Genomic DNA, 24,438 nt, shown 5'->3' on the forward strand with positions numbered 1-24,438 from the left:
ACTGACAAGGTCTCATTTCTTCTTAGAGCTGTGGTCTTTCTACCTGGTAAGCATAAAAGAAGACTTATTAGTACCACTATTTTTAGCCTATATTTTTATAGGCTAAAAAATTTAGCCTAAAATGTAGCCCTTTAACCTTTAATACTTATAATATTAATTATAAATATTAATACATTAATTATAATAATGTAGCCCTTTAATATTTTTGTTGTTTATATTTCACTTGAGTGTTTTGGGTTTTTTATTTATGCATTATTTTATCTTTTTTTTTTTTTTTTTGCCTAAGTATCAGTAGAAATAAAGCAGTGCATGATGATTCAGGAAAAACTGGTTCAGAAAAAAAAAAAAATAAAGATTCATAAAAAATTACCATACAAGCAATGTCTAAAAGTATGAAGTTGAAAAGTTCTGTAAAGTGGGAGGAGAGGAAGAGCCAGAGGGGAATAATCCTGTGTTCTTGTCTCTGTCATCCAAGAGGACAAAAAGAAGCCAGTAGGGCATTGCCAGGCTGCTCTTCCACTGCCATCTGAGAAGTGCCCAGGGGCAGTTGTGCTTTGCAAGCTGAAGTTATTTTCCTTCCCATCTGCTCAAGTTGATTTAGAGAAGTGCATTATGCAACCTCTCTGCTGCTCTGCTACACAGAAGTTCAAAGAAGGAGAAGTTTTGGGGAAAATGAGTGATTCTGTCAAAGCAGGCTTTTCAGTCTGCAATGGTGAAGGTACTGAGATCGGGGGGAAAAAAAGAAGAGGAAATTATAAAATAAAGACCTGAGGAATGGTGAAAATTAAACCTGTGAAAGGCTGCAGTACACTTAACTCTATCAGCAAGAAAGGATAATTGCATGAAACCCAACCAGGACAAGATGAAAGCCACATTACCTGCACAGCTTGGGAGTTTGGCAGCAGAACACTGATGTTATCATCCAGCAACAACCCAGGGCATGGTCACCTGGGCACAGTCACTCCCCCACAGCACCTCATGTCACACCTGCAAATCACACAGGTTAAGTGCTTGCCCTTAGCTAAAATAAAATAAAATAAAATAAAATAAAATAAAATAAAATAAAATAAAATAAAGGGAAAGGGAAGGGAAGGGAAGGGAAGGGAAGGGAAGGGAAGGGAAGGGAAGGGAAGGGAAGGGAAGGGAAGGGAAGGGAAGGGAAGGGAAGGGAAGGGAAGGGAAGGGAAGGGAAGGGAAGGGAAGAGAAGAGAAGAGAAGAGAAGAGAAGAGAAGAGAAGAGAAGAGAAGAGAAGAGAAGAGAAGAGAAGAGAAGAGAAGAGAAGAGAAGAGAAGAGAAGAGAAGAGAAGAGAAGAGAAGAGAAGAGAAGAGAAGAGAAGAGAAGAGAAGAGAAGAGAAGAGAAGAGAAAAAGAAAAGAAAAGAAAAGAAAAGAAAAGAAAAGAAAAGAAAAGAAAAGAAAAGAAAAGAAAAGAAAAGAAAAGAAAAGAAAAGAAAAGAAAAGAAAAGAAAAGAAAAGAAAAGAAAAGAAAAGAAAAGAAAAGGACATGAGTGGATCTTTGTGAAATGTATTTATAAGCCACTATTTGGTTTATCTTCTGATCTATAGCAATTCACCAGAGTGATGTAAAATTATCATCTTACCTCATGCTGTCCACAGCACCTCATGTCACCATCAGGACAGGAACTCACACCTGCAAATCACACAGGTTAAGTGCTTGCCCTTAGCTATAATTAAAATAAAATAAAATAAAATAAAATAATAAAATAAAATAAAATAAAATAAAATAAAATAATAAAATAAAATAAAATAAAATAAAATAAAATAAAATAAAATAAAATAAAATAAAATAAAATAAAATACATGAGTGGATCTAATAAAATAAAATACATGAGTGGATCTTTGTGAAATGTATTTATAAGCCACCACTTGTTTATCTTCTGATCTATAGCAATTCACCAGAGTGATGTAAAATTATCATCTTACCTCATGCTGTCTCAAAGCAGTATCAGAGCAAAGAATGATTCAGCAGGAATAAAGTTGGTAAATAGAAATTGTTTCATCCAAAGAGCAATTGCCTGAGGAAGCAAGTAACCCATTTTCAGAGCACTGACAGAATCATGTCAGCTCTATTCTGAAAAATTTCATAATGGTTGAAACATAAAAAACTTTTTCTCTATGCTTTTTTTTTTTTTTTTTTGCTTACACTTGAAAACAGACATGAATTTGGAGATATCTTAAAGTTATTTCAGGTCACTGATATTCCAACAAGTTCTGAAAGCTCATAATTAATTAAAAAGCAACTGCACTCTGCAAAGGGACTGTGTAAAAATGTGAAGTTGAACTAAAAGCATGTTTTGCACTCCAAATCTTATTGCAATTTCTGTAAATTACATTATAATGTAAATTACATTGAGTTTACCCTAAAACAGTTTTTTTAAAGAATCTGTAAGTAGAGTGAGAGTAAGTAGAAAGTAAGGAGTGTGAGAAAAAACAAAATCCTTTTGCCTGTCAGATTAAAAGCTGCAGAAGATCTCCAAAATTTTTGTCTCCCTTGCACTCTTTTGGGATCAAAGTGGAAATCAAGTTATTGATGGACCTTAAAACCAACTCTTAGGATGTATTTTTTACAGTTACCTCCATTTCTACACCAGTCCAAAGCTGCTGGTTCCTGAGGCACTATGCACCCAGAAATAAAGGAAGAGGAGTCCAGGAGAGGTTGTGCTTGTACAATGTCATTATCAAAAATCAATTTTCATGGCACAGGTTGGACTGGTCAGCAAATTCCATTTCTGGTGGTCCTGTTCAGGCAGTCTCTGTAGGCTTCCATCTTCCTTGGCCAGTTCAGCAAATAAAGAATCCTTTAGTTTCCATCTGCCCAGGTAGAATGAGTCTTTTTTTTTTTTTTTTTTCAGACTTGCAAAATCTCCTGCAGAAATCCCTGCTCTTTCCTTCTGACTTGTTTGTAAAGCTGCTTGTTCCTGGCTGGATCTGCTCTGCTTCCCAGCACAGATGTTTGCTTTGCACAGCTTCCCTTCTTTGTGGGGATTTGTTATCACATTTCCCCATGGAAATGCTTTGTTCAGTTTGGTTTGCTTGCTTTTAGCCTTTTGTTTCCTTTTGCAACCTTAACAAGAGGCTGCAGGTCACTTTTTGGTTGAGGCTCTGCCTGGGCCATGCTCCTGACAGCACCAAGTTGTAAAATGGCAAAGAAATGACTGAACCATCATTTGGTTTGGTGCTGCCTGAGTGTTTCCAATCACAGAATCCTAGCATTGGCTGGGTTGGAAGGGACCTCAGAGCTCATCAAGTCCAACCCTTGATCCACTCCCGCTGCAGTTCCCAGCCCATGGCACTGAGTGCCACATCCAGGCTCTTTTGAAATATCTCCAGGGATGGAGAATCCACCCCTTCCCTGGGCAGCCCATTCCAATGGCTGAGCACCCTCTCCAGAAAGAAATTCTTTCTAATGTCCAACCTAAACCTCCCCTGGCACAACTTGAGACCTCTTGTGCCCTCTTGTCTTGCTGAGAGTTGCCTGGGAAAAGAGCCCAACCCCCCCCTGGCTCCAACCTCCTTTCAGGGAGTTGGAGAGAGTGATGAGGTCTCCCCTGAGCCTCCTCTTCTCCAGCCTCAACACCCCCAGCTCCCTCAGCCCTTCCTCACAGCACTTGTGCTGGATCCCTTCCCAGCCTCCTTGCTCTTCTCTGGACCTGCTCCAGCACCTCAATCTCCTTCCTGAGCTGAGGGGCCCAGAACTGGACACAGGACTCAAGCTGTGGCCTCCCCAGGGCTGAGCACAGGGGCAGAATCCCTTCCCTGGACCTGCTGGCCACGCTGTTCCTGAGCCAGCCCAGGATGCCATTGGCCTTCTTGGCTACCTGGGCACACTGCTGGCTCATGGTCACCTTCCTGTCAATGATCCAAAAGGAATCCACCTGGCAGGGACTGCTGTGGGCATTGCTGTTCTTCTGCCTGGAATAGGTTTTATTTTAAAATACTGACAGTATTTTCAAGGTATCCCTTTGCCTCTGCCATCACAAAAGTTGATTGCCCACACTCAGCCCTGTTGCTGTTTGGGTACCACACACTCAGAGGCTGCAAGAAGCAGTGGTTATGGCTCAGCTGGTGGAACATCTGCCTCAGGGCCAGGAATTACCAAGTACATTGAATTTAGGGGTCACTGAGCTGCTGAATGTGCTGTTCTGGTATGAAATATGAAACAAAAATTCTAATCACTCGTTGGCCATTAAATAACTGATGGCATCTTTCATCAGACACTCACAATAGCTTGGCTCCTTTAACAGTGCCAGGTAATTACCTTCTCTATACCTAAATGAACTTTCAATTACAGGGAGTACTTTTCTCCTCTAAACTGTTTAGCAGTAATGTTATGCACAGTTAAATTATTGCCTTTGTCCCACCTCAGAGGCACAAAACAAAAGAGAACCAGGCCCATACAAGGATGCTCCACAAATGCTTTGGCTCAGCCTCTGGATGCTGCACATTGCTGTAGCCTCACCCACATATGGAACCATAGAATAATTTGGGTGGGAAGGGACCTCTCAAGCTCACCCAGTCCAACCCCTGCAGTCAGAACACCCTCACCCAGATCAGGGTGCTCAGCATCAAACCTCACCTTGAACATCTCCAGGGATGAGACCTCAACCCCCTCCCTGGGCAACCTCTTCCATTTTTCCACTGCCCTAAAGGTAAAGAATTTTTTCCTAACATCCAATCTAAATCTCCTCTAATTTAGAATCACAATGGCCTAATGTGACATTGGCATTTGGCCCAGCTAAACTGAAAGGTATCACTTGGTTTTCTTTTTTCTTCTTTTTAATTTTTTTTGTTTGGTTTGGTTTGCTTTTGTTTTTGTTGGTTTTGTTTCTGTTTGTTTAGTTTTCTTCTTTTGTTTTGTTAATTTATTTTTATGGCCTCTGTTTTGCACTTGATTATTCAGCACTTCAGTTCAGGCACAAATCTGTCTGCTTTCCCTGTGGGAAAAAAAAGCCATTTTTCAAGAGCACAGGTACCTCTGAGTATAAAATTATGCTTCCCCCTCCCCTCGGAAACCATCAGAGCCACTCACAGCTGAAGTGTTTATTTCCTGAGCAGTGTAATCTACATCTGTCTTTATCTTTATCTGGCATTATCTCACAGATTTCCATACTCAGCCAGAAAAACACTTTTCATATTTACATTTGCTAAAGGGAGAAAGCAGAAGAAATGTGATCTCTTTGCTAACATTATTTGTACATAACAGCAAGAAGAAACTTCCCTGTTTGCTTACAACTGACCATTCTGCAGCAAAATAAAGAATTATTTTTTAAAAATGATAGACTACTCCTCCTCCTCACTTAAAAATGTTTCAGGGGAGCTACCAAACACTGGAGAATCTGCAATATTTTGCCCTCTGCAAGCACAAATCCTTCTTTCTTCATCTGCAACCCCCAGCCAGCCCTGTTGAGCAGGGCTTGCTTCCTGACAAGCAGTTTTGCCTGTGGATTTAGAACTCCAGTTCACCTCAAACGACCTCAGCCCAGCTTAGAGAGCATCCCCCAGCTCTGCCCCTGCTGCAGAGCTCACTGAAGGAAAGGGTCTGCTCTGTGTCACTGGGATAATGAGAGAAAATACCCCTAAAGCCCGGGGCTCTGATCCCTTTTGCTATCTGCTTGCAGTAATCAGATTCCAGAAAGCTGTTGCTGGAAGGCAAGTGAGGGCTGCTTGGAGTAAGAAGAGTTGGGAGGCTGAGAAACTCGACTCACAGCAGAGCAGCAATAACAAACACCCCCTCAGGGCACCTTTTTGAAGAGACAAACATTGGCAGAACTCTATTTAAAAAAAAAAAAAAAAGGGGGAAAGGGATAGGGGAAGTATCAAGAGGAACTTAGGTGTCTTTCTTCTCTATTTTTGACCCAGTAAAAGGAGATGAAGGGAAAGATGTTCAGAGCCACTCAGAGCTGTGGGCATGAGGCTACTTTATTACATCCTAACATCTGGTATTCCAGGTCTGGAAAAAGAACCTGAGGGTGCTGGTAGCCACCCAGATGAATATGAGGCAGCAATGTGCTCAGGTGGCCAAGAAGGCCAAGAGCATCCTGGCTTCCACCAGAAATCATGTGTCCAGCAGAAGGGAGGTGACTGTCCCCCTGTACTTGGCACTGGTGAGGCTGCACCTTAAATATTGTGTTCAGTTCTGGGCCCCTCACTACAGGAAGGACATTGAAGGGCTGGAGAATGTCCAAAAAAGAGCAACCCAGCTGGTGAAAGGTCTGGAGGAGCAGCTGAAGGAATTGGGAATGATTATTTTTAAGAAAAGGAGGCTGAGACCTTATCACTGTCTACAGCTCCCTGAAAGGAGGGTGCAGGGAGGTGGGTGCTGGGCTCTTCTCTCAAGTAAATAACACCAGGACCAGAGGAAATGGGCTGAAGTTGCACCAGGGGAGGTTTAGAATAGATTTGAGGAAGAATTTCTTCACTGAAGGAGTGGTCAGGCCCAGGGATGGGCTGCCCAGGGAGGTGGAGGTGTCACCACCCTTTAAAGTTTTTGGTTTTTTTTTGCAGGTGAGGCACTTCAGGACATGCTGTAGTGGAAATTGTGGTGGTTTTTTTTCTGGGTTGATGGTTGGATCTTAGAGTTTCCAACCATGACAATTCTGTGATAATTATCTCACAAAACTCTGCTGGGTTCTTTCATGCCTATGATCTGCCAGATAACACTGAGATGATTAACTCCTACAACCTATAACTGTTTCTCATTTAATTCTGGTGGATTTGCTTTTACAAAATGAAATATTAAAATGGTTTTCTCTCTTCATTACAGCAGAAATCCTGAAGAGAAGAGTATTGCAAGAATATGAATTTGGTGTGGTCTAAATGACAACTCCTTTTTCTGCTAGAAGTCACATGATGGGGAAGAATCTATGAGACTGGAGAGGAAGAAAAAAAAAAAAAAAAAGAGACTTGATACCACTACATCTCATTTAATGAAGTGAGAGAACAGAGTGGAACTTTAAAACCAATGTTGCACAGCACTGAGTGATGTGCTGTGAAGATTTATAGTTTGATCTGAGGTTAAGCAGAGATGTGAACAAGCCAGATTTTGGCATCATCAGGAAAATAAATGGTTGGTTGGTAACTGCAAGTCCCATCAGCTTTACTATTGAGTTAAATTCTTTCTCCTCCTGAGCATGATCCTTCCTGTAATCCTGAACCACAAATGGCAGCACAGACTTTGAGTCTTTTCTCCCCTTCACAACACAACTTAGACCCCTTCTCACTGCAGAATTGTGACTGCCTGTTTGCCACATCCATGTGCTCTTCAGGTTTCCTCACTGCTTTACACTGGGCATAACATTTGTTCAAAAAATCTGCATCATCCTCATTGTGAAAGAGAAAGAGGAAATAGAGCTCTGCTTTTTGTAGCTGCCACTTGCCAAGAAAAAGGAAAAAAAAAAAGGAAAAATTCTACAGAATTGCTGGCTGGAAGATGCCTTTAGTGGTGGAACTGTTAAATGCAGAAAATCACATGTGAATATTTAACTTAAAAATTCACCATAGCACAATTGTGTGAGGAAATGGTATGAGGCACCTTTCTTCTGGCAATTCCTAACTCTTTATGACATAAACCACATGTATTTTTAATGTAGGTTCTTTAAGGTAACATCCTTAGCAAAGACAAGTAACATGTTTCTGTAGTTCAGTTTAGGAACCAAGAAAGACAGAGAGGTTTATGCAGCTGACAAAAGCTTCCTCTGTGACAACAAAACAGAACTGCAAAAGACTCCAGCTGCCATTATCACCATGTTATAAGTAGGTCAGGCTAAATAAAGCAGTAGATTAAAATTTTAAAGGGTAGTTATGAATTTAATATGAATGAAGGCTACATGGGGTTGCCACCTGAGAACCCAAAAAGTGGTATTTTTTAGTATTAGTTTTCAGGTGACAAAGGTGAGGAGGAAGCCAGGAAAGATTTTTTGCAATAGTAAAGTTATGGCAACAAGGTGTCTAATGAACCTGAGTGTGAAGAAAATGCACTATTTTTATCAGGCAAGCTGAATAAAATACTTAAGATAAACCAGCTTAGGTAAAAGAATATTCACAAGATTTTCAAAATAGCTGCCATCTGGAAAAAAAAGAAAGGAGAGGGGAAGGGCTGGAAGGAGAACAAATTTATTTGCTTTTTTTTTTTTATTTGCTTTTAAGCAGGAATATAATACAGAGCTTACACCCTCAGCAAACTGAATGAGTATTTTTCTGCCAGACACCCTTGGCCTGGAAGGAAGAAGGGCTTGTTGACACTTTTAATCTAGAGTAGGGATGATCTGAAATGCCTTTAGTTTCATAAAAGCTATCAGCACTATTTTATTCTTCACAGCTGAGCTAGGCACAAGTTGCACTGTGAGAAACAGAGGCAAAAAAAAAAAAAAAAAATCTTCTTGATTCAAGTGTAGAAAATATTTAAAAGCACATGAGGTTGTCTGAAAAATCAGTCCTTAAAGTAGTATGTAGACACGAATGAAGATTGGCAAAAGCTTCCTTCCCTCTGAGTGGTTTTAAAACAATTGTCACAGAGTCTGATATTTAAGCCATGAAAAAGCCACGAGCCTGAGAACATAGGTGAAAATAATAGAGGCTCAAGTCGAAATCACTGTACCTGCTGGTTATTTCTTGAGAAAAGCCTACAAAGAAAGCAGTGTTCTGGCAACAGGGGGGTACCTTTGAACAACCTCTTTGCAAGGCCAGCAGGTTCCCAGAACTCCAGCTTCATATCCTGCTTCAGTTTGGATTTTGAACCACCCAAAAATCGCCGTAGTTTACTCAGGAGGCTCCAGAGACAGGCTAAGGTGTCAAAGGATAAGAGAGGGGGGAAATAAAAGGTGAGGAAATGCACTTAGAGCTTCGAAATAAACCAGAGAATTCAATGCTAAGGTTGAACTGTGACACCGAAGCAGCACTGGGAAGCTTCAGGGGGTTCCTGAGCAGCATCCCCCTTGCCCAAAAATCCCCCTGCCCTGCATCCTTCACCCCACAAAGGGTATTTCTGCAAACCCATAAATGTGAAACACCCCTTCTCCCTCACACAGGGTATTTCTGCAGACCCATAAAGGCGAATAAACCCGGGATAACAGCAGAGAGCAGTGTCTGGGATGGAGGAAGGTGATTCACTCGCCAGCAACACCAGAGCTGGATTAGCTGCAAAGCTCGGAGGGAAAAGACTTTTGACACAAAGCCTGGGTGTGAAGGGAAACACCTCGGTGGGAAGGGCAGGGCACTGTGGTGTTCCCAGGTGACTGAAACAACGCCATCGCCACACCGGAGCTGCCCACTCCTCGCCTGAAGCCTTTAATCGGCTTTTCGCCTTGCCTTTCACTGCGTCTCTCTTCATCCCAGCGCCTCAAGACCCAGCTGGGAGGCTCAAGGGCTTTCCTCCTCCCCCTTCTCCAGGGCAGGCGGTTACCCAGAGGTGTTTCTGCCCACCACAGACCCTCCGGACACGGCCTCAGACCGCCGGGCCTTGCCCAGGGGGCCGCGGGCCTCCTCGCCTCAGACAAAGCCGCTCCGCTCCGCTGCAGCGAAACCGCCCTGACCGACACCCCCCACCTGCGGCCCGGCCTCCCCGCAGCCGACCCGGGCCCCCTTCTCCTCCTCCCGGAGCCTTCCACCGCCCCGGAGCCCCCTCCTTCCTTCCCCCCCCCCCCCCCTCATCCCTGAAGCCCCCTCCCTCCTCTCCCCAAAACCCCTTCCTCTCCCGGGAGCCCCCTCCCCCCCCCTCGGAGCCCCTTCCTCCTCCCAGGAACCTCCTCCTCCTCTCCCCGGAACCCCCTTATCCCCCCGAAGCTCCCTCCTCCTTCCTCCCGGAGCCCCTTCCTCCTCCTCCCGGAGCCCCTTTCTCCCTCCCAGAGACCCTTCCTCCACCCCAAAGCCCCCTCCTCCTTCGCCCCAGAGCCCCCTCCTCTCCCCGAAGCCCCCTCCTCCTCCTCCCCGAAACCCCCTCTTCCTCCTCCCCGAAGCCCCCTCCTCCTCCTCCCCGAAGCCCCCTCTTCCTCCTCCCCGAAACCCCCTCTTCCTCCTCCCCTGAGCCCCCTACTCTCCCTCTCGAAGCCCCCCCCTCCTCCTCCCCCGGAGCCCCTCACCCCCCCTCCTCCTCCCGAAGCCCCTTCCTCTCCCGGGAGCCTCCTCCTCCCGAAGCCCTCTCCTCCCTCCGGATCCCCTTCCTCTCCCGGGAGCCCCCTCCTCCTCCTCCTCTTCCCGTAGCCCCCTCCTCCGCCCCGCCCGCCGGGCCTCTGCCCCCTCCCTAACCCGTAGGCGGGGCGGGTTCCAGGCAGCACCTCCGGCAGCGGGGCCGAAGCGTGGTTTGGGTTTTTTTTTGTTGTTGTTGTGTTTTGTTGTTTTTTTTTTTTTTTATTTCCTCCCCGTCGGTTCCCGGCGCAGGATGAGCGGGCCGGGTCTGCTGGGTCCCGGTGGCGGTGCGGGGTTACCGCCGCTTCCTAAGAGCCTCAGCGGCTTGCTCAACTCCTCCTCCTCCGGCGGCGGAGGGCAGGGCGGGCGCTGGCGGGACCTGGAGCGGTTGTACGCCCAGAAATCCCGCATCCAGGACGAGCTGAGCGGAGGAGGAAGGGGTTCCCCGCGTCCCCCGAAACCTCCGAACCTGGACGCGGCGCTGGCTCTGCTTCGCAAGGAGATGGTGAGCGGATGGGGCGAAGCGGGGGTGGTAGACGTGGCGGGGACGCTGCTTGCTGATGCTGCTGCCGCCGCCCAAGGGCCTCCTGATGGATGTCGGCCCGGGATGGTTCGGCCTCCGGTGAACGGGGACCCGGAGACGCAGCGGTGCGGGTTGCGGGGAGAGGAGGGAGCCGCGGGGCCGCTTCGGAGGCGGGGGAGCCGCGTAGCCAAGCGCCCGGTTCCGCGGCGGCCCTTTGGACCCGGCACCCTTCCCTAAAAATAATATATAATATTCTTAAATGTGTATATATATATATATATATATATATATATATATATATGTATAAGAGGGGGGCAGTGGTACTGATGCACTCAGCCCAAGTGAAGCGCACTTCAGCACCGTTTCCTTCAGGGCTTTGTTTGGGTTCTGGATGCGACCCACCGAACCTTTAGGGTGTTGGTGCCCGGCTGGTGCCAGGTCCCTGGCCGTGGGTAAGCAGAACCGAAGCTTTGTGCCCTTCGGGAGTTCCGAAGCTTATAAAATGTTGAGGTTGGTGAAAACCTGCCTGTTTGAAGGGCTTTTTCTCAGGGTGAGAAGGTGCCTGAGCACGTGAATCTGCTGCAAGGCTTCTCTGGGGATTTGGGACAAGAGATGATGCTGAAGTCTTGGTTTCAACAAGTAGCTGGAATAGGATCTGAGACACTCCTAAAACTCTCTGTTAGAGTTTGTGGTGAAGCACGGGGAGCACAGGTGGCTCCTGACCACGGGGGCTTTTTTCTACAGTGCTCTAAGGGGATGCAAGGCTATGATCTGGGATGTCTTAATCCTTTCCAAAAAATCAAAGCTCTCCCTCGTTATGAAAGGCCGTTCTGTTTTTCCTAATGGAAAATCAAATGAGGTCCTCGTTGAAGTCAGTTGACAGCTTGGCTTCCCCTTTGATACTCTGTTGTCCTTGCTGGAAATTTGATGAAACACTTCTGAAGAAAATACCTCTGAGCAACACATCAAAGGCTTTCAAGCAACAATCTCCTTGGTTCCAGGTGCACTTTTTCCTGGCCTGTACACATTAGAGAGACTCTGGCTTACTAATAGGCTGCCTTTCATCAAGCAGATAACAGCACTTGATGTTGCACACTGGTTCTTGCAGCAGTCAGAGGTAGCATTTCTCCTGAATAATGAGCTTGCCTGAAATCTGCAATAATGAACAAGGAGGAAATGTTTAGCAGCATCTTTCCCTGCAGGATCAAGCCAGGACTCTGCATTATAGAGTTTCATGTAGGTGCTGTGATAAAACACCAGTCAAATGCACGTTGGTTGGGATTAAAAGCTTCATGCTTGTGCCAGCAGGCTTGGACACTTCTTCAGGCTTTTGGTACCTCAGGGATCATACTGGAAAGTTGTGAAGAGCTGGAGGCTGCATTTTTTCTCAGTAGAAAGTAAACCTACTGTTTGTGTTTGCCTGCTTGGCACTAGTGGCAGCTACAGGAAAATGTGATATTAAGCCTGAGTATTAATTGTTAAGGCTTGCTAAGTTAATTCTGCTGATCAATTTCTGTCTTAGATTTTGTTCTGGGTGTAGAACTGATCTTCACAGGAAGCAGTGATGTGTTTTATGGAGCTGGAACAGGTGAACTGCTGGTTAAAACTCTCATGCTTTCCTCAGGAGATGAAGAGTCTGTTTCCAAGTTGAGTTTCCTTGCTCAACTCACTCCTAGTGGCTCTTTGGACTGTTCTGCACCATGGTTTTGTCCTTCAAACATTTTGTTCTGATGGGTCTGCCTGGTGGGTCTCATGTTCAGATGCCATAGCTTCAAGTCCAGCTTCACCTCATCCTTCCATACCTGGGGCAAGCAGTTTCTTTAGGTGGGGCAAGCCAGACTTCATCAGCTGCCACCTCTAAGGGTTGATGTTCAGATTTTATTCTCAGGCAGGCAAATAGTCATTAGCTTAACAAGAAGCTTTCTTTCTGTAAAGAAATTACTCCAGCAGGGCTAGATGGAGAGATCTGGATATGGTACAAATCCCTCCCTTTTATTTTACCTCCTTCAGTCTTGGTTGCTTTGTTTTTGTTTTTTTTTTTTACAAATCTTTGCATAGGGAGATTTACACAAGTGCTGGATTCCTCTTGCAGAACAGAGCAAGGAAGAGCAGCATATGAGGAGTGCATGCTTAAACAGCAAGGGGAAAGTTGTTGTGTGAAAGGCTTCTCTGTAACCTCATGGCAGCTCCTGCAGTGTTCCACATCTTGTTCCATGTCTTGTCCTGAAGTCCTTGTCTTGGGTCTGTATGGGACATCATATCTTGGTTTCAGGACCTTACCAAGTAATTTGTGTTGATCCTGAAAGACCCCATCTCCTATTTTCCAGAGTTTAATGGTGTTGAGGTGTATGGTTGTTTTATTTGCCTCCTTTCATCTTCAGGAAAAAAGGGCTGGTAGGATAGTTCAGCAATGCCAAAGGAAGATCTTCATCCTACTTTCTTGCAGGCTGTGCTGAGTGTATTTGTCTTTAGAATTTAGACCCATAAGGAGAGATTTTATTTTTTTTTTGGTGTAAGAGTTTCCATTCTAGGTGAACTGTAACGTGTCATTCAGGCTGCAGTAACAGCTACCAACCTTTTTATTTATTTTTCTTTTCCCCTGATTATGAGTTGTAGGAAAAACTTATTTGATGAAACTGAGGCTCACTAGGAACAGCCTCTCAGCTTAACACTTATTTAAAAATTCAGGCAGAAATGGCTGCTTCTTGAAAATGGTAAATTGGGGAGTGGTTTTAATTTACTGCAACACAAAACCTACATTTAATTTGATCAGATTTGGATGGGTGACAATATCAAATGGACTCTCCATTTTGTTTGCCAGAAAGGGAAAGTCCTTGGAGTGAAGTGGCTTTATTTTGCTTTGCAGTGTAACATTCTGGTTTTGTACCTGCCATAAAGATGCAGGCTGTGAGGTAACCTTTTAAAAATATTGCTCCAAATATTAAATTAGCTCTGGAACTAATATTTTAGAAGTTTGGGGACCAAATTGTTTGGCACGGGATTATAAATCAAGCCTGTGCTTGAGGGGCACATGAAAATATTCTGAAGATTTGCAGGCTGCAACGTGTGTCCTTAACTCACTTCTGCTCTACTTTTGCTGCCTTCAAGTAGTGTGCTAGAATGTGCTAGACAAATGTGGGAGTGTCAGATGCTTATGTAGGTTGATAGAGAAAAGAAAATTAGAGTAGAAGATGCTTAGCAGGGAAGTGGAAACCCAGACAGAGCTCCATTTGCAGTTATTAATTCAGGGCATTTAAAACAAGAACAGAAACCCTGTGAGACTGTTTCAGAAAGAGGTGTGCAAGATACAGTATTGCTGGAAAAGGATGTCTCTTGCCCAGTGAGGAAGAATTTATCAATTTCTCTGTGATGCTTTGGTGTGAACTGCTTGTTGGAAGTTAAGCAAATATCATTGTGTCATGGAGTCATGGAATGGCTGAGGTTGGAAGGGACCTTAGAGATCATCTCCAGCCTCATGTCCATGGGCAAGGACACCTCTCATCCAGCCCAGGTTGCTCCAAGCCTCATCCAACCTGGCCTTGAACACCTCCAGGATGGGGGTATCCACAGCTTCTCTGGGCAACCTGTTCCAGAGTCTCAGCACCCTCCTGCTGAAGAACTTCTTCCTAACATCCCATCTAAACCTCTTCTCCTGCAGTTTCAAACCCTTTCCCCTGTCCTATTGCTGGACACCCTTAGGAAAAGTCCCTCTGCAGCCTTCCTGGAGGTTCCCTTCAGGGACTGGGGGGCAGCTCTAAGGTCCCCCTGGAGTCTTCTCTTCTCCAGGCTGAACAACCCCAGCTCCTCAGCCTCTCCTCCTAGCAGAGCTGCTCCAACCCCTGGATCATCTCTGTGGCCTCCTCTGGACTCATTCCAGCAGATCTGTGTCCTTCCTATGGTGGGCACACCAGAACTGGACACAGCACTTGAGGTGGGGTCACAGAAGTGCAGAATCACCTCTCTTGCTCTGCTGGCCACGCTCCCCGTGATGCACGGAATCCATTTTGTCATGCAATAAAAATCTCAAAGAACACTTTGCTCATGTTCTGCTCTGTCACCTGATGTTCCTCCTTGTTCTTGTGTCCGGTGTATCCCCTGGGGAGTCTGTCCCTTTAGGAGATTAATTACACTTCCACATTTCATAACTGTTCAAGGCAGGAAGAAGCTTGATCCCCTGGTGGAGCAACAAAAGACAGCTGCCATTCTATTGCCAGTAAAATCACAATTGTAGTAACTGGTTTTTTGTTTGTTTGGAATTCTTTCCCCCTCAGGTTGGCCTTCGTCAGCTGGATATGTCATTACTGTGTCAGCTCTACTCCCTCTATGAGTCCATCCAAGAATACAAAGGTGCCTGCCAAGCTGACTCTAATGCAGACTGCACGTATGCTCTGGAAAATGGGTTTTTTGATGAAGAGGAGGAGTATTTCTAGATGAAGGAAGATTCTCTTGTCTTTCTCTCCCTGTAACACACCTCAGCAAGAACAACTGGAATCTCTATGGATCCCTCTTCCCCAGGAGGAACAACACCCAGCTACCCCAAGTTGTGTTAAATTCACTTGTTTTAACAGGCTGTCAGTACAAGTTTCTCATGCAAATACCACTTGAGGAGAGTGCTGTTCTCTCACTTTCCAAAAATCCTCAGACATGCTTGACAAGAGCTTTTCAATTTAATTTGCAAAGGTGGGTGTTTTCAGCTTACAGAATGTTGGTAGCTTATAACTGGAATTTTAATTGTGGAAGATGGCAGCACCTTCCTGAGTTGTAATAAAGGGGGAGGGAAACCTCTGCTGTGATGTAAATAGCTGTAGGTGGTTTGTTTCTTTTGGTCAACTGTATTGGTAAACACCTTTGGAACAGGCATCTGGATGCACACACAGCCTCAGCTCTACTAAGCTAGTTCTGCTCTTACCAGCTGTCCCCAGTTTTGTACTGGGTGGATTGTTTACACAGTTTAATTTAATTATTTTTTTTTTCTCCTTAAGCAAATTTTGACATTTCCTCATTCCTGGCTGACAAGCTGTACATGTGATAGTGAATGTTATCAGCAATTTTATTTTTTTTTTTTTTTTTCTGCTGATCTGATTCACCTTCTTGGTACTGCCACTTGGCATTAACTTTTATACTCATCTGGATTGCTCCCATCAGCATAGCTCTTTGACCTGCTAAACTCTGCCCTGAAATGGTTTGCTTAGCTTTTACTGCACTGCATGGTAAAAGCACAGATTCAAACATTGTCTGTCTGCCACTGTGTGGCTTGGAATAACATGAACTCTTGTGCAATTGTTCTCAATCATATGAAGAATAAAGAAACCTCTCATATGACACAATGGGACAAACTGCAATATTTTATACTGGGTGAACTTTGGTTTTCTGTAAGGTAGACTACAGCTCTTTTTAACAATGCAAAAGAAGTATTTTGAGCACGTACTTTGCGTATGTTAAAACTTTTTTATACTAACTTGTTCTTTGAAATATAACTTATTTTCGTTTGCAGAATTTGCTACAGCACTTGGTTAAGTTTTTATTATTTCATATTGCATCCATGTGATGCTTAATCAGCTTGGAAAACAAGTTGCCAACTATCTTGAGTCTTCACCCTTCTCTGTTTTCAGTAAAATCAGCTCCCAAATTCAATTTTAATTTCTTAACTTTAATCCTAAAGATTACTGTAAAGCACAGTGCCTGAGTCTTGACACAAGATAATAATTTAAGGGCTTAAATCTCAAAGGGTTTTTGCATGGTTCCTGGCTGGCATGCATGAAATTTTACAAAGTTTACAGAAAGAATTGGAGATCACATTCTGGGGTAGCTCCTCTCAGAGTTTTTAGCAAAGGCTAAAAGCACATTGCAGTGATAAAAGCCAAAAAAAGCAGTTTTTGTGCATTCCCTCTAGAATCAGCTTGTTTCAGTGGAATTCAAAGGCCACAAGAGTAAAAACTGTGCTGTACTTGTGTATGTGTAGAAGTTCTGAACCTAGTCTGTGGCAATGGTTGGAATTTTTTCAATGTTAATTCTTGCCTAATTATTTCACTCACCCAAAACTAAAATGAATGATAAGGCAAACCCACAAATATTTAAAAAAAAGTTGTGTGTGTGTGTATATATATATATGTATGAGTATATATACACACAGATGTCCATAAACTTTATGCTTTGACTTCAGAATGTATCAGCTTTGAATATAATTTGCTGTGCTTTTCATATTTAGATGAGGCTTTTTCTAGTCTAAGTACTGCTGTTTTCTTGCTCTCACCCCAAAAATAAAAAGCATGATGTTTAGCATAACTTTTTCATGTTGTATGTATTTTAATTTACCATTTCAGTGAATCCAAACCCTCTCAACCTCCCCCTAAAAACCCAAGGACTACTCATCACCTGAAACAAGCAGTTCTTAAATGACAGTGGAGATGTTCTATCTGCTTAAATTTGGGATGGGAATTTCCTCCTTCTCTGTCTAGAGTTGGATTTAATTTGTTTTTGAATTCAGCAGCAAAATTCCTGCCTCACCTAGACCTAAAGCTCTTGTTTTACAACTCCTTCCATTAACAGTCCCACTCGAGCAAAATTCACAGTGCTTTCTATGAATGAAATGTAAAAATCAAATTATTTATGTTTCTGATTCTGATGCAGCATCCTTGTGAGCTGGGGCATGGGGAAGGTTTGCTTGGGATTTGCTGTACTAAGAGAAAAGTCTCAAGGCATCACTCCACAAAACCACTCTTTGAAACAAGGATCTTTTTCTTGGGATCCTGAGTGCTTTTTGGTCTCTTTTATTTCCAAGGCTGTGGAAGAGCTGTATGGTGTCTGTACTGAGATACAAGAGGTATTCAGATACCTACTGCAAATGTTTTCAAGGATATCACTTCATAATAGAGTGGAATGCAATAGGTGATCATCTGAATAGCTTGTAAAAAAGATTAGTGTTGCTTCAGAGTGCTGTCCACTAAAGGTGGAGCAAAATTATACTTTTTTTTTTTTTTTTATGGGGAGCTTTGACTAAAGCTGAGTTCATAATACTAAATTTAGTATGGTCACCTGAAATGAAAAAGACTTAAGAGAATAATTGGGTAAAAATGCCTATTATTATTATATTGGTAATTAATTTAGTTCCTGATCACAGGTAACCAAATAATTTTGCATAACCTTCTCAAATAAATTGATTTTTTTAAAATACATTTTTTTGTAAATAATGCAGAATTTTAAACGCAAGAGAGAGCAGCAGGCACCCAGCATCTTTATAAAAAAGTTGGTCCTGTCAGTACCTATTTACAAACCTAAAATATTTAGTTCCTAAGGAAACAAAGCTTATGAAATGACCCTGTTTTTGTCAGTCAGTTTGCTGAAAACCACACCTGTCAGAAGTCAAAGTTGCTCTGTTTTTACAAACCTTGTAAAAGATTAACAGCTGGAGGAGGAGAGAGAGAGAGAGAGACTTTGTGCTCCTTCCACAGCCAGGATCCCAGGTAAAACTTCCCTTTGGAATTCTGTTTGGCCACCCAGCAGCTCTGCCATCTCATCCATGGTGTGGGAAGGAGGGCAGAGTCTTCAGGAATCTTTTAGGGAGCAAGGATAAAAACTGGGGATACAGCCAAGGGCTTGGGGAAGACCCCAGCTGCTGCCTTCAGGACTATTATGACAGCTTTGAGGGATTTTTCAAGTTCTTTTTTGACCCATTTCAGACTCTTGAGTGTCCTCTGCTTGTTACCTATTTATGTTGCAGTCGTTTGTTGCAGGTGCAGAGTTTTGCTTAATGGAGAGGAAGGAGTTATTTGCCTGGCTGCCTCTGTAAAACCATTCATCTTGCTTCAGGAATGAGGTTGCTCTGAGGACAAGGGGAAATAATTCCCCCACTCTTGCATCCAGCTGGCCTGGGGAGGAATGTGAAATGGGAGGATTAATCTTGGTGCATGCCAAAAGGAACCCTATCAACAGGTTTTTCCTTCAGCTTTGTGTCCTCAGCCATTTCCAAAGAATTGACTCTGGGTTTTTTTATGATCTTGTCTGTAGAGGTTATATTACCACAGCAGTTTGAGGGTCACATTCCTTTTCATCTACTACCTGCATTTTCTGAGGAAACAACCCCTCAAACCCACATTCTGCCACCCATTGTTGTCTTTGGTTGGCTTGAAGCTACTAAATTGAAGTCCTGACAACACTGTATGACTTAGGAAAACAACTAGTTTGTTTTCCTGGGAAACTAGTGAAAAGCTCTGCCTTATTGGCAAAGTCACCTTCTATGGATTTTCACTTTTTCTGCAGATTTCCAAGCTTCCTAATTAAAGCTAAAGCTTCCCACCTGGCTCTTCTGGGACCATAACCATGCAGTCAGCTTTGCAAACATCCCAGGGCTGCTGCAAGGACTTAATTTTGCTTTGGGTTAAAGAACCTGGAGGGATCTGTGTGGACTGGGCTGTGCATGGGGATAAACTCTCCCCAGCTGAGCTTGTAGGGAAGGGCTGAGGTGGCTCCAAAGAATCCTGGTGTGCTCCAGGGCAGGTGTGATAAAACCATAGGTGAGATGTTAAACCCTGGGTGAGATTCCATGTGCTTCCTTGTAAGGGAGCAGTAGGATTAGCAATGGGGTTGACAATTCATTTTGAAATAAAAGAGGAACTTTGGAGGGGGGTGAATATTCACAACAAAAGCCCTGTTTTCCTTACTTTCTTTGCCTCCCCTTCATCCTTTCTATTCAGGAAAATTCATTAGCTGGATGTGGAAACAACCAGGCCTGAGTAATGAAGCTCCAATCTGATTGCAGAGGAATGTGCTTTTAGCAGTAGAATTTCCATCTCTCAGATAAGGCTGGTATGCAGCTTAAGAGACAAACCCATTTGCTGTTGAAATACACACAGCCTGTGACTACAACTCATCACTGAACTTTGGCTTGGGTTTCAAATGTGTTCATGCTAAAACATTGTTTGGATAATGTCTTCAAGAGAATGTAATAGTTGAGAACTCCTCAGTTTAAAATCAAAGGAGAAATCTCATGCTGATAGTGGATTATTAGAATTTAAAAAAAATGACCAGAGTCTGGTTATAATTGTTGGTATATAGAGACTCCCATCCTGTGTCAAACCACTGCCTTAAATTCAGGTTAGCAGAGGCAAACCAATCCTCCTTGCTGTGCTGATTCCTCTCAGAAATCACAAACATTTCTTCCCTGGGTCAGAAACATCCCTCTGATTATCTGGCTCGACAGGATGAGTACAGAGTTTCAGATCTTGCTTTTGCTCAGGATACCAGGCACTGTCACAAACAATCAAGTTGCCTGTCTGAGCCCTGCCAGCTCTTGCTTAAACCCTTCTGCCTTGTCAAACAGCAGAACCTTGTCAATCATTCACAAAATGGCAATGTAATAAGGTCATTGTTTGGGTTGTTAAAGCCCCTGGATGGCAGGAACAGTGCATTTTGTTATTTTTCTTCTCAGCAAAAAAAACCTTTCCAATCTCTTCAGTTTAACTGAATCTGGAATTAAAGAAAACCCTGTGGCACAATGCAATTATTTGTACTGGAAGCCCTCCTGGCCTACAATTTTGTTAGGATTGCTTAAGATAGTGGGAAGTTGAAGCAGGGCATGCAGAGGTAAATTAAAAAGGAGTGAAGTGAAGTTTTGAACAGGTGAAGTACAAGCCTGAACAGCACCATGTATCCATCTTGCTCCATTACACCAAAAAACTATCACAGGCTGTTCATATAATGGACTAAAAATATTTTTTTTCTTAATGCTGCATTACACAAAAGGTAAATCAAATATTCAAATAGTTGTTTGGTATAGGAGAAGGATATTTTATCAAAATAAGCTGAAAGAAAAACCCCCCACATCAGGGTGAACATTAATTTCTCATGGCACTAGAATATTGGAGTCTTGTTACCACTTGGTTTTACTCCTGTCTGAAGACAGCATGTCTGGACTCTCTCAATATTCCTCAATATTCCTTTATTCTTTTGTTTGATATTGTACAAATCATACAGAATCTTGGCTTGTATCTTGATCTTTCTCATACTTAAGTCACATTGCTCAGCATTTCCCTGCATCCTGCACTCTAACCTGTAGAAAAATGGAATATAGAGCACATATTCACTATATCATTTATACCTGTGTGCATTTTTAGAAGAGGAATGACATTTATGAACAAAAATCTATTTTGGGGGCCATCCTGTGCTTGCATAAAGGATTAAATTATAATAACAAAGGAGAGAGGTAGGAATTCACAAGAATCTCTGTGGGGAAAAGGAATTCTGTTTTGTGCTTTTCTTTTATCCTGTCTCATGTCCTTCTTGGTAAGATTTGCTTGAGGTCTGAGTTTTCATATGTAAATAGATTTGTCTTGTCTCCAGAGCTTTATGTGGTTACACAATAGGACTTTTTTCTCCTGTGCCAGTCATTCCAAAAGTCCTTTATATTTCTGTTGCAAATGTGGGACTGTTCTAGGCTTTCAAAGTCACCTCTCAAAGAGAATAAAACACTTTTCTGTGAATTTAAATGCAGGTGTAGACAGACAGAACATGTCAAACAGAGAAGCCAAGCATCCCTCACTGTTACCACAGAGCAATTTGTAAGAGAGTCTGCTTAAAAGTGTGCTGACTCTGGAAATGGACCCTGCAATTTATTTTGCAGATTAGAAGGGAGTCTGGATGGATGTGTTTCTCTTCCAGGAACAGCTTCACACCACTCTCAGCTCACCATGCTCATTTGCTCCTTTCATTCTGAGTGAAAGAATTTAGTTGCAAGGCTGTGATCACATTTTTCTCTCAACTTGTGTGTCACCCAATGTGTAAGACCTTGCAAGAAGCCTGTAGGAGCATACAGAGATGTGCAGGCTGCCTCATTGATCTGAAAACCCTAAATACTTTGTAGTCCTACAGCCAAGGAATCTGATGGATTCCCATGTTGCTGGCAAGGGGGTAAGTAGAGAATTCGAAGGGTGCAACCTGGAGAATAAAAAGAAGACACAAACTTAAGAGAAAGATCAAGCCACCACCATTCACCATGGATTCCTTAAGTAAAAATTTCTATTTTCACAAAATCACAGTGCTGGAATAAGTGGTTGTTGTTGAAAAGCTGAAACACAACTGGGCATCAGACTGCCACTGCACACAGGGAGAGCTGATGGGGCCCTGTGGTTTGGGAAAGGAAACTTATGGCATCCAGGGCTGGCTCAGGAACAGTGTGGCCAGCAGGTCCAGGGAAGGGATTCTGCCCCTGTGCTCAGCCCTGGGGAGGCCACAGCTTGAGTCCTGTGTCCAGTTCTGGGCCCCTCAGCTCAGGAAGGAGATTGAGGTGCTGGAGCAGGTCCAGAGAAGAGCAAGGAGGCTGGGAAGGGATCCAGCACAAGTCCTGTGAGGAAGGGCTGAGGGAGCTGGGGGTGTTGAGGCTGGAGAAGAGGAGGCTCAGGGGAGACCTCATCACTCTCTCCAACTCCCTGAAAGGAGGTTGGAGCCAGGGGGGGGTTGGGCTCTTTTCCCAGGCAACTCTCAGCAAGACAAGAGGGCACAAGAGGTCTCAAGTTGTGCCAGGGGAGGTTTAGGTTGGACATTAGAAAGAATTTCTTTCTGGAGAGGGTGCTCAGCCATTGGAATGGGCTGCCCAGGGAAGGGGTGGATTCTCCATCCCTGGAGATATTTCAAAAGAGCCTGGATGTGGCACTCAGTGCCATGGGCTGGGAACTGCAGCGGGAGTGGATCAAGGGTTGGACTTGATGAGCTCTGAGCTCCCTTCCAACCCAGCCAATTCTAGGATCCTAGGATCTGTCAGCAGTGCCCAGCTGGAGGAAGGCTCAGCTGGCCTCCCAGTTCACTTCTAACCCCATCCAGTTCTCTGAAAACAAAACTTCCCATGGGTGGTGGCAGAGGGAGCTGCCAGCTCAGGACAAAGAGCTGAGCCTTGAGGAGCAGCAGCCACCAGGAGTTTGGAGGAGCCAGCACCCTTTGGGAGAATGGCATGGAGTGGCACCTTCCCCCCTGGCATGGCAGCAAGGAAGGAGCCATCAGGTTGTAGAGGATTAAAAACACCTCTCTGAACTTTTCTATCAAAGCATTCCTGCAGCTGAATTTAGATTGGCATCACTCTGCTGGTATTTTAAAATGAAAGGAGATGAGTAACAATGAGGGAAGGGAGCCCTGATCTGTACATCTGTCTGATGCTGGTTTATCAAGGACATTTTTTTAAACCTGATAGAATCTGTCCTGTTGCACAACAGACAAAGTGTTGTGGGAATAAGGTGGTGCCTTCCTTCCAGGTGGCCTTTTCTTTCAGTGTAGGAGCTCTACGTGGTCAGGAGCTGCACAATTTCACCCCCAGAGAAGGCAGAAAGTGCACAGGACAGAAGAATTAAAATTAATCTTCCCTCTCCATCTACACCCAGGTGTAGATAAATTGCACAGTTGAACTGAGCAGGGAAGTTTTCAGAGAAAAATGCCCTCAAACTTCAAAAGAAGGGTAAAATAAAGTTTGAAAAGCTGTGAATTTTAATACAAGGATTTATCAGCTGATTATATGAAGAAATGTGTACCTGCCATTGTGTTCATCCACAGCAGAGTTAATCTGTTTTTCCAAAGGAAAGGTTTTGAATAATCTGTCCAATCTTGCTAAAAAAATCTTCACTCATCAGCACTCATTTTCATTTCTCTCAGGATGGAATGACTAAGAAATGAATTGTGTTTCCCTTGCTGTGCAACCCACCTGCCATTTCCACACTACCAAGTAGGAAAAATGTCTTAATAGGGAAAAAAAAAAAAAAAAAAATCCTTGTTGGTAAAAGAATTAATAAGGACTATGCTCAAAATGATCCATTCACTTTTGCTCCCTTGTCCTGCACAGTCCAAGCCCTTTTTTTCTGGTGTTGGTATGTGGCAGTGTGTTATGCAATGGATGCTCTCAATGGTGAATGTTTTTGTCCTAGTTCTAATTTCATTTTTGTTGGCTTTTGATTCCTGGTGATCAAAAGAGTGCTGTAGCCCTGCTGAGAGAGAGAGATGTTATCTCTGCTGTAGCCAAAACATGATACATCAGTGGCTTTGAAGGGTAGAACCAAAGCTTTAAACTGGAAGTGAGAGACCAAAGAAAGGATCAAAGTTAAGGAGTGAGGCAGGGGTGACAGCATCAGATGGGCTGCAGCATGTGTGGCAGGGAGTTGCTATAAAGGTTACACCCACAAAGGCTTAGAGAGTGAATTAGCAGTTCTGAGAGGAGAAGATGGGGTGAGCAGAAGCACTTCTGTCATGTTGAGATTGTTGTTTTCTTGTTTGAATTTCTGGTGTGTTATTGGATTCATTTCCTGAAAAGATTATCAGTGGTTTCTAATTATTTTTTAATTTTTATGCAAGACCTCCCTGTGCTTTCTACCTCAAAGCCTCCAACAGTGAAACAAGAAAGCTTCACTTTCCTTTCAGATAGCTGAAAGTAAGAGCAGTTAATGTGCCAGCTCCCTCCTCTCCATGTTTTTTTAGCTAATTTCAGATTTATTCTGCCACACAGCAGCTGCAGTAACTTCAAGATCATGATGAGGCATCCAGGATTTGCTGGCTATAGCCCTGAAAGTCTTCAGATAAATACAGGTTAGAGAACTGCATGCAAGGGTCAGAATTAAAGCTGCTCTTAACACAACAAAGAAGAATTCCTTAAACATGTCACCTTTAATATTCCTATCTCCTGGCTCCCAGGATGTCTCTTTCAATATCAGACACACAAGGAGTTGACTGACTCCCAACAACCTGCAGCTGAGAGGACTTGATGCTTTTCATCTTTTTAAGCAGACATCAGCAAATTAATC

At 43.6% G+C, this 24,438-nt stretch overlaps 1 protein-coding gene and 1 long non-coding RNA gene across 2 annotated transcripts; one reads left to right on the forward strand and one right to left on the reverse strand.

Annotated features, from left to right (window-relative positions):
* Positions 1-348: 348 nt before the first annotated feature.
* LOC139793945 (uncharacterized) lies at positions 349-9,641 on the reverse strand. The gene is made up of 6 exons (XR_011724881.1): positions 8,618-9,641; positions 5,051-5,165; positions 1,945-2,036; positions 1,621-1,651; positions 879-975; positions 349-704 (listed from the first exon to the last, which is right to left on the reverse strand). It is a non-coding gene; the product is annotated as an uncharacterized lncRNA (long non-coding RNA).
* Positions 9,642-10,215: 574 nt separating this feature from the next.
* Positions 10,216-16,951, forward strand: FAM89A (family with sequence similarity 89 member A). The gene is made up of 2 exons (XM_071738917.1): positions 10,216-10,648; positions 14,938-16,951. The coding sequence occupies exons 1-2, from the start codon at positions 10,397-10,399 to the stop codon at positions 15,094-15,096; spliced, it is 411 nt and encodes a 136-aa protein (XP_071595018.1). The 5' UTR covers positions 10,216-10,396; the 3' UTR covers positions 15,097-16,951.
* The last annotated feature ends 7,487 nt before the right edge of the window (positions 16,952-24,438 follow it).

This window comes from Heliangelus exortis, chromosome 3 (genome assembly GCF_036169615.1).
Source record: "Heliangelus exortis chromosome 3, bHelExo1.hap1, whole genome shotgun sequence".
NCBI classification, from domain to species: Eukaryota; Metazoa; Chordata; class Aves; order Apodiformes; family Trochilidae; genus Heliangelus; species Heliangelus exortis.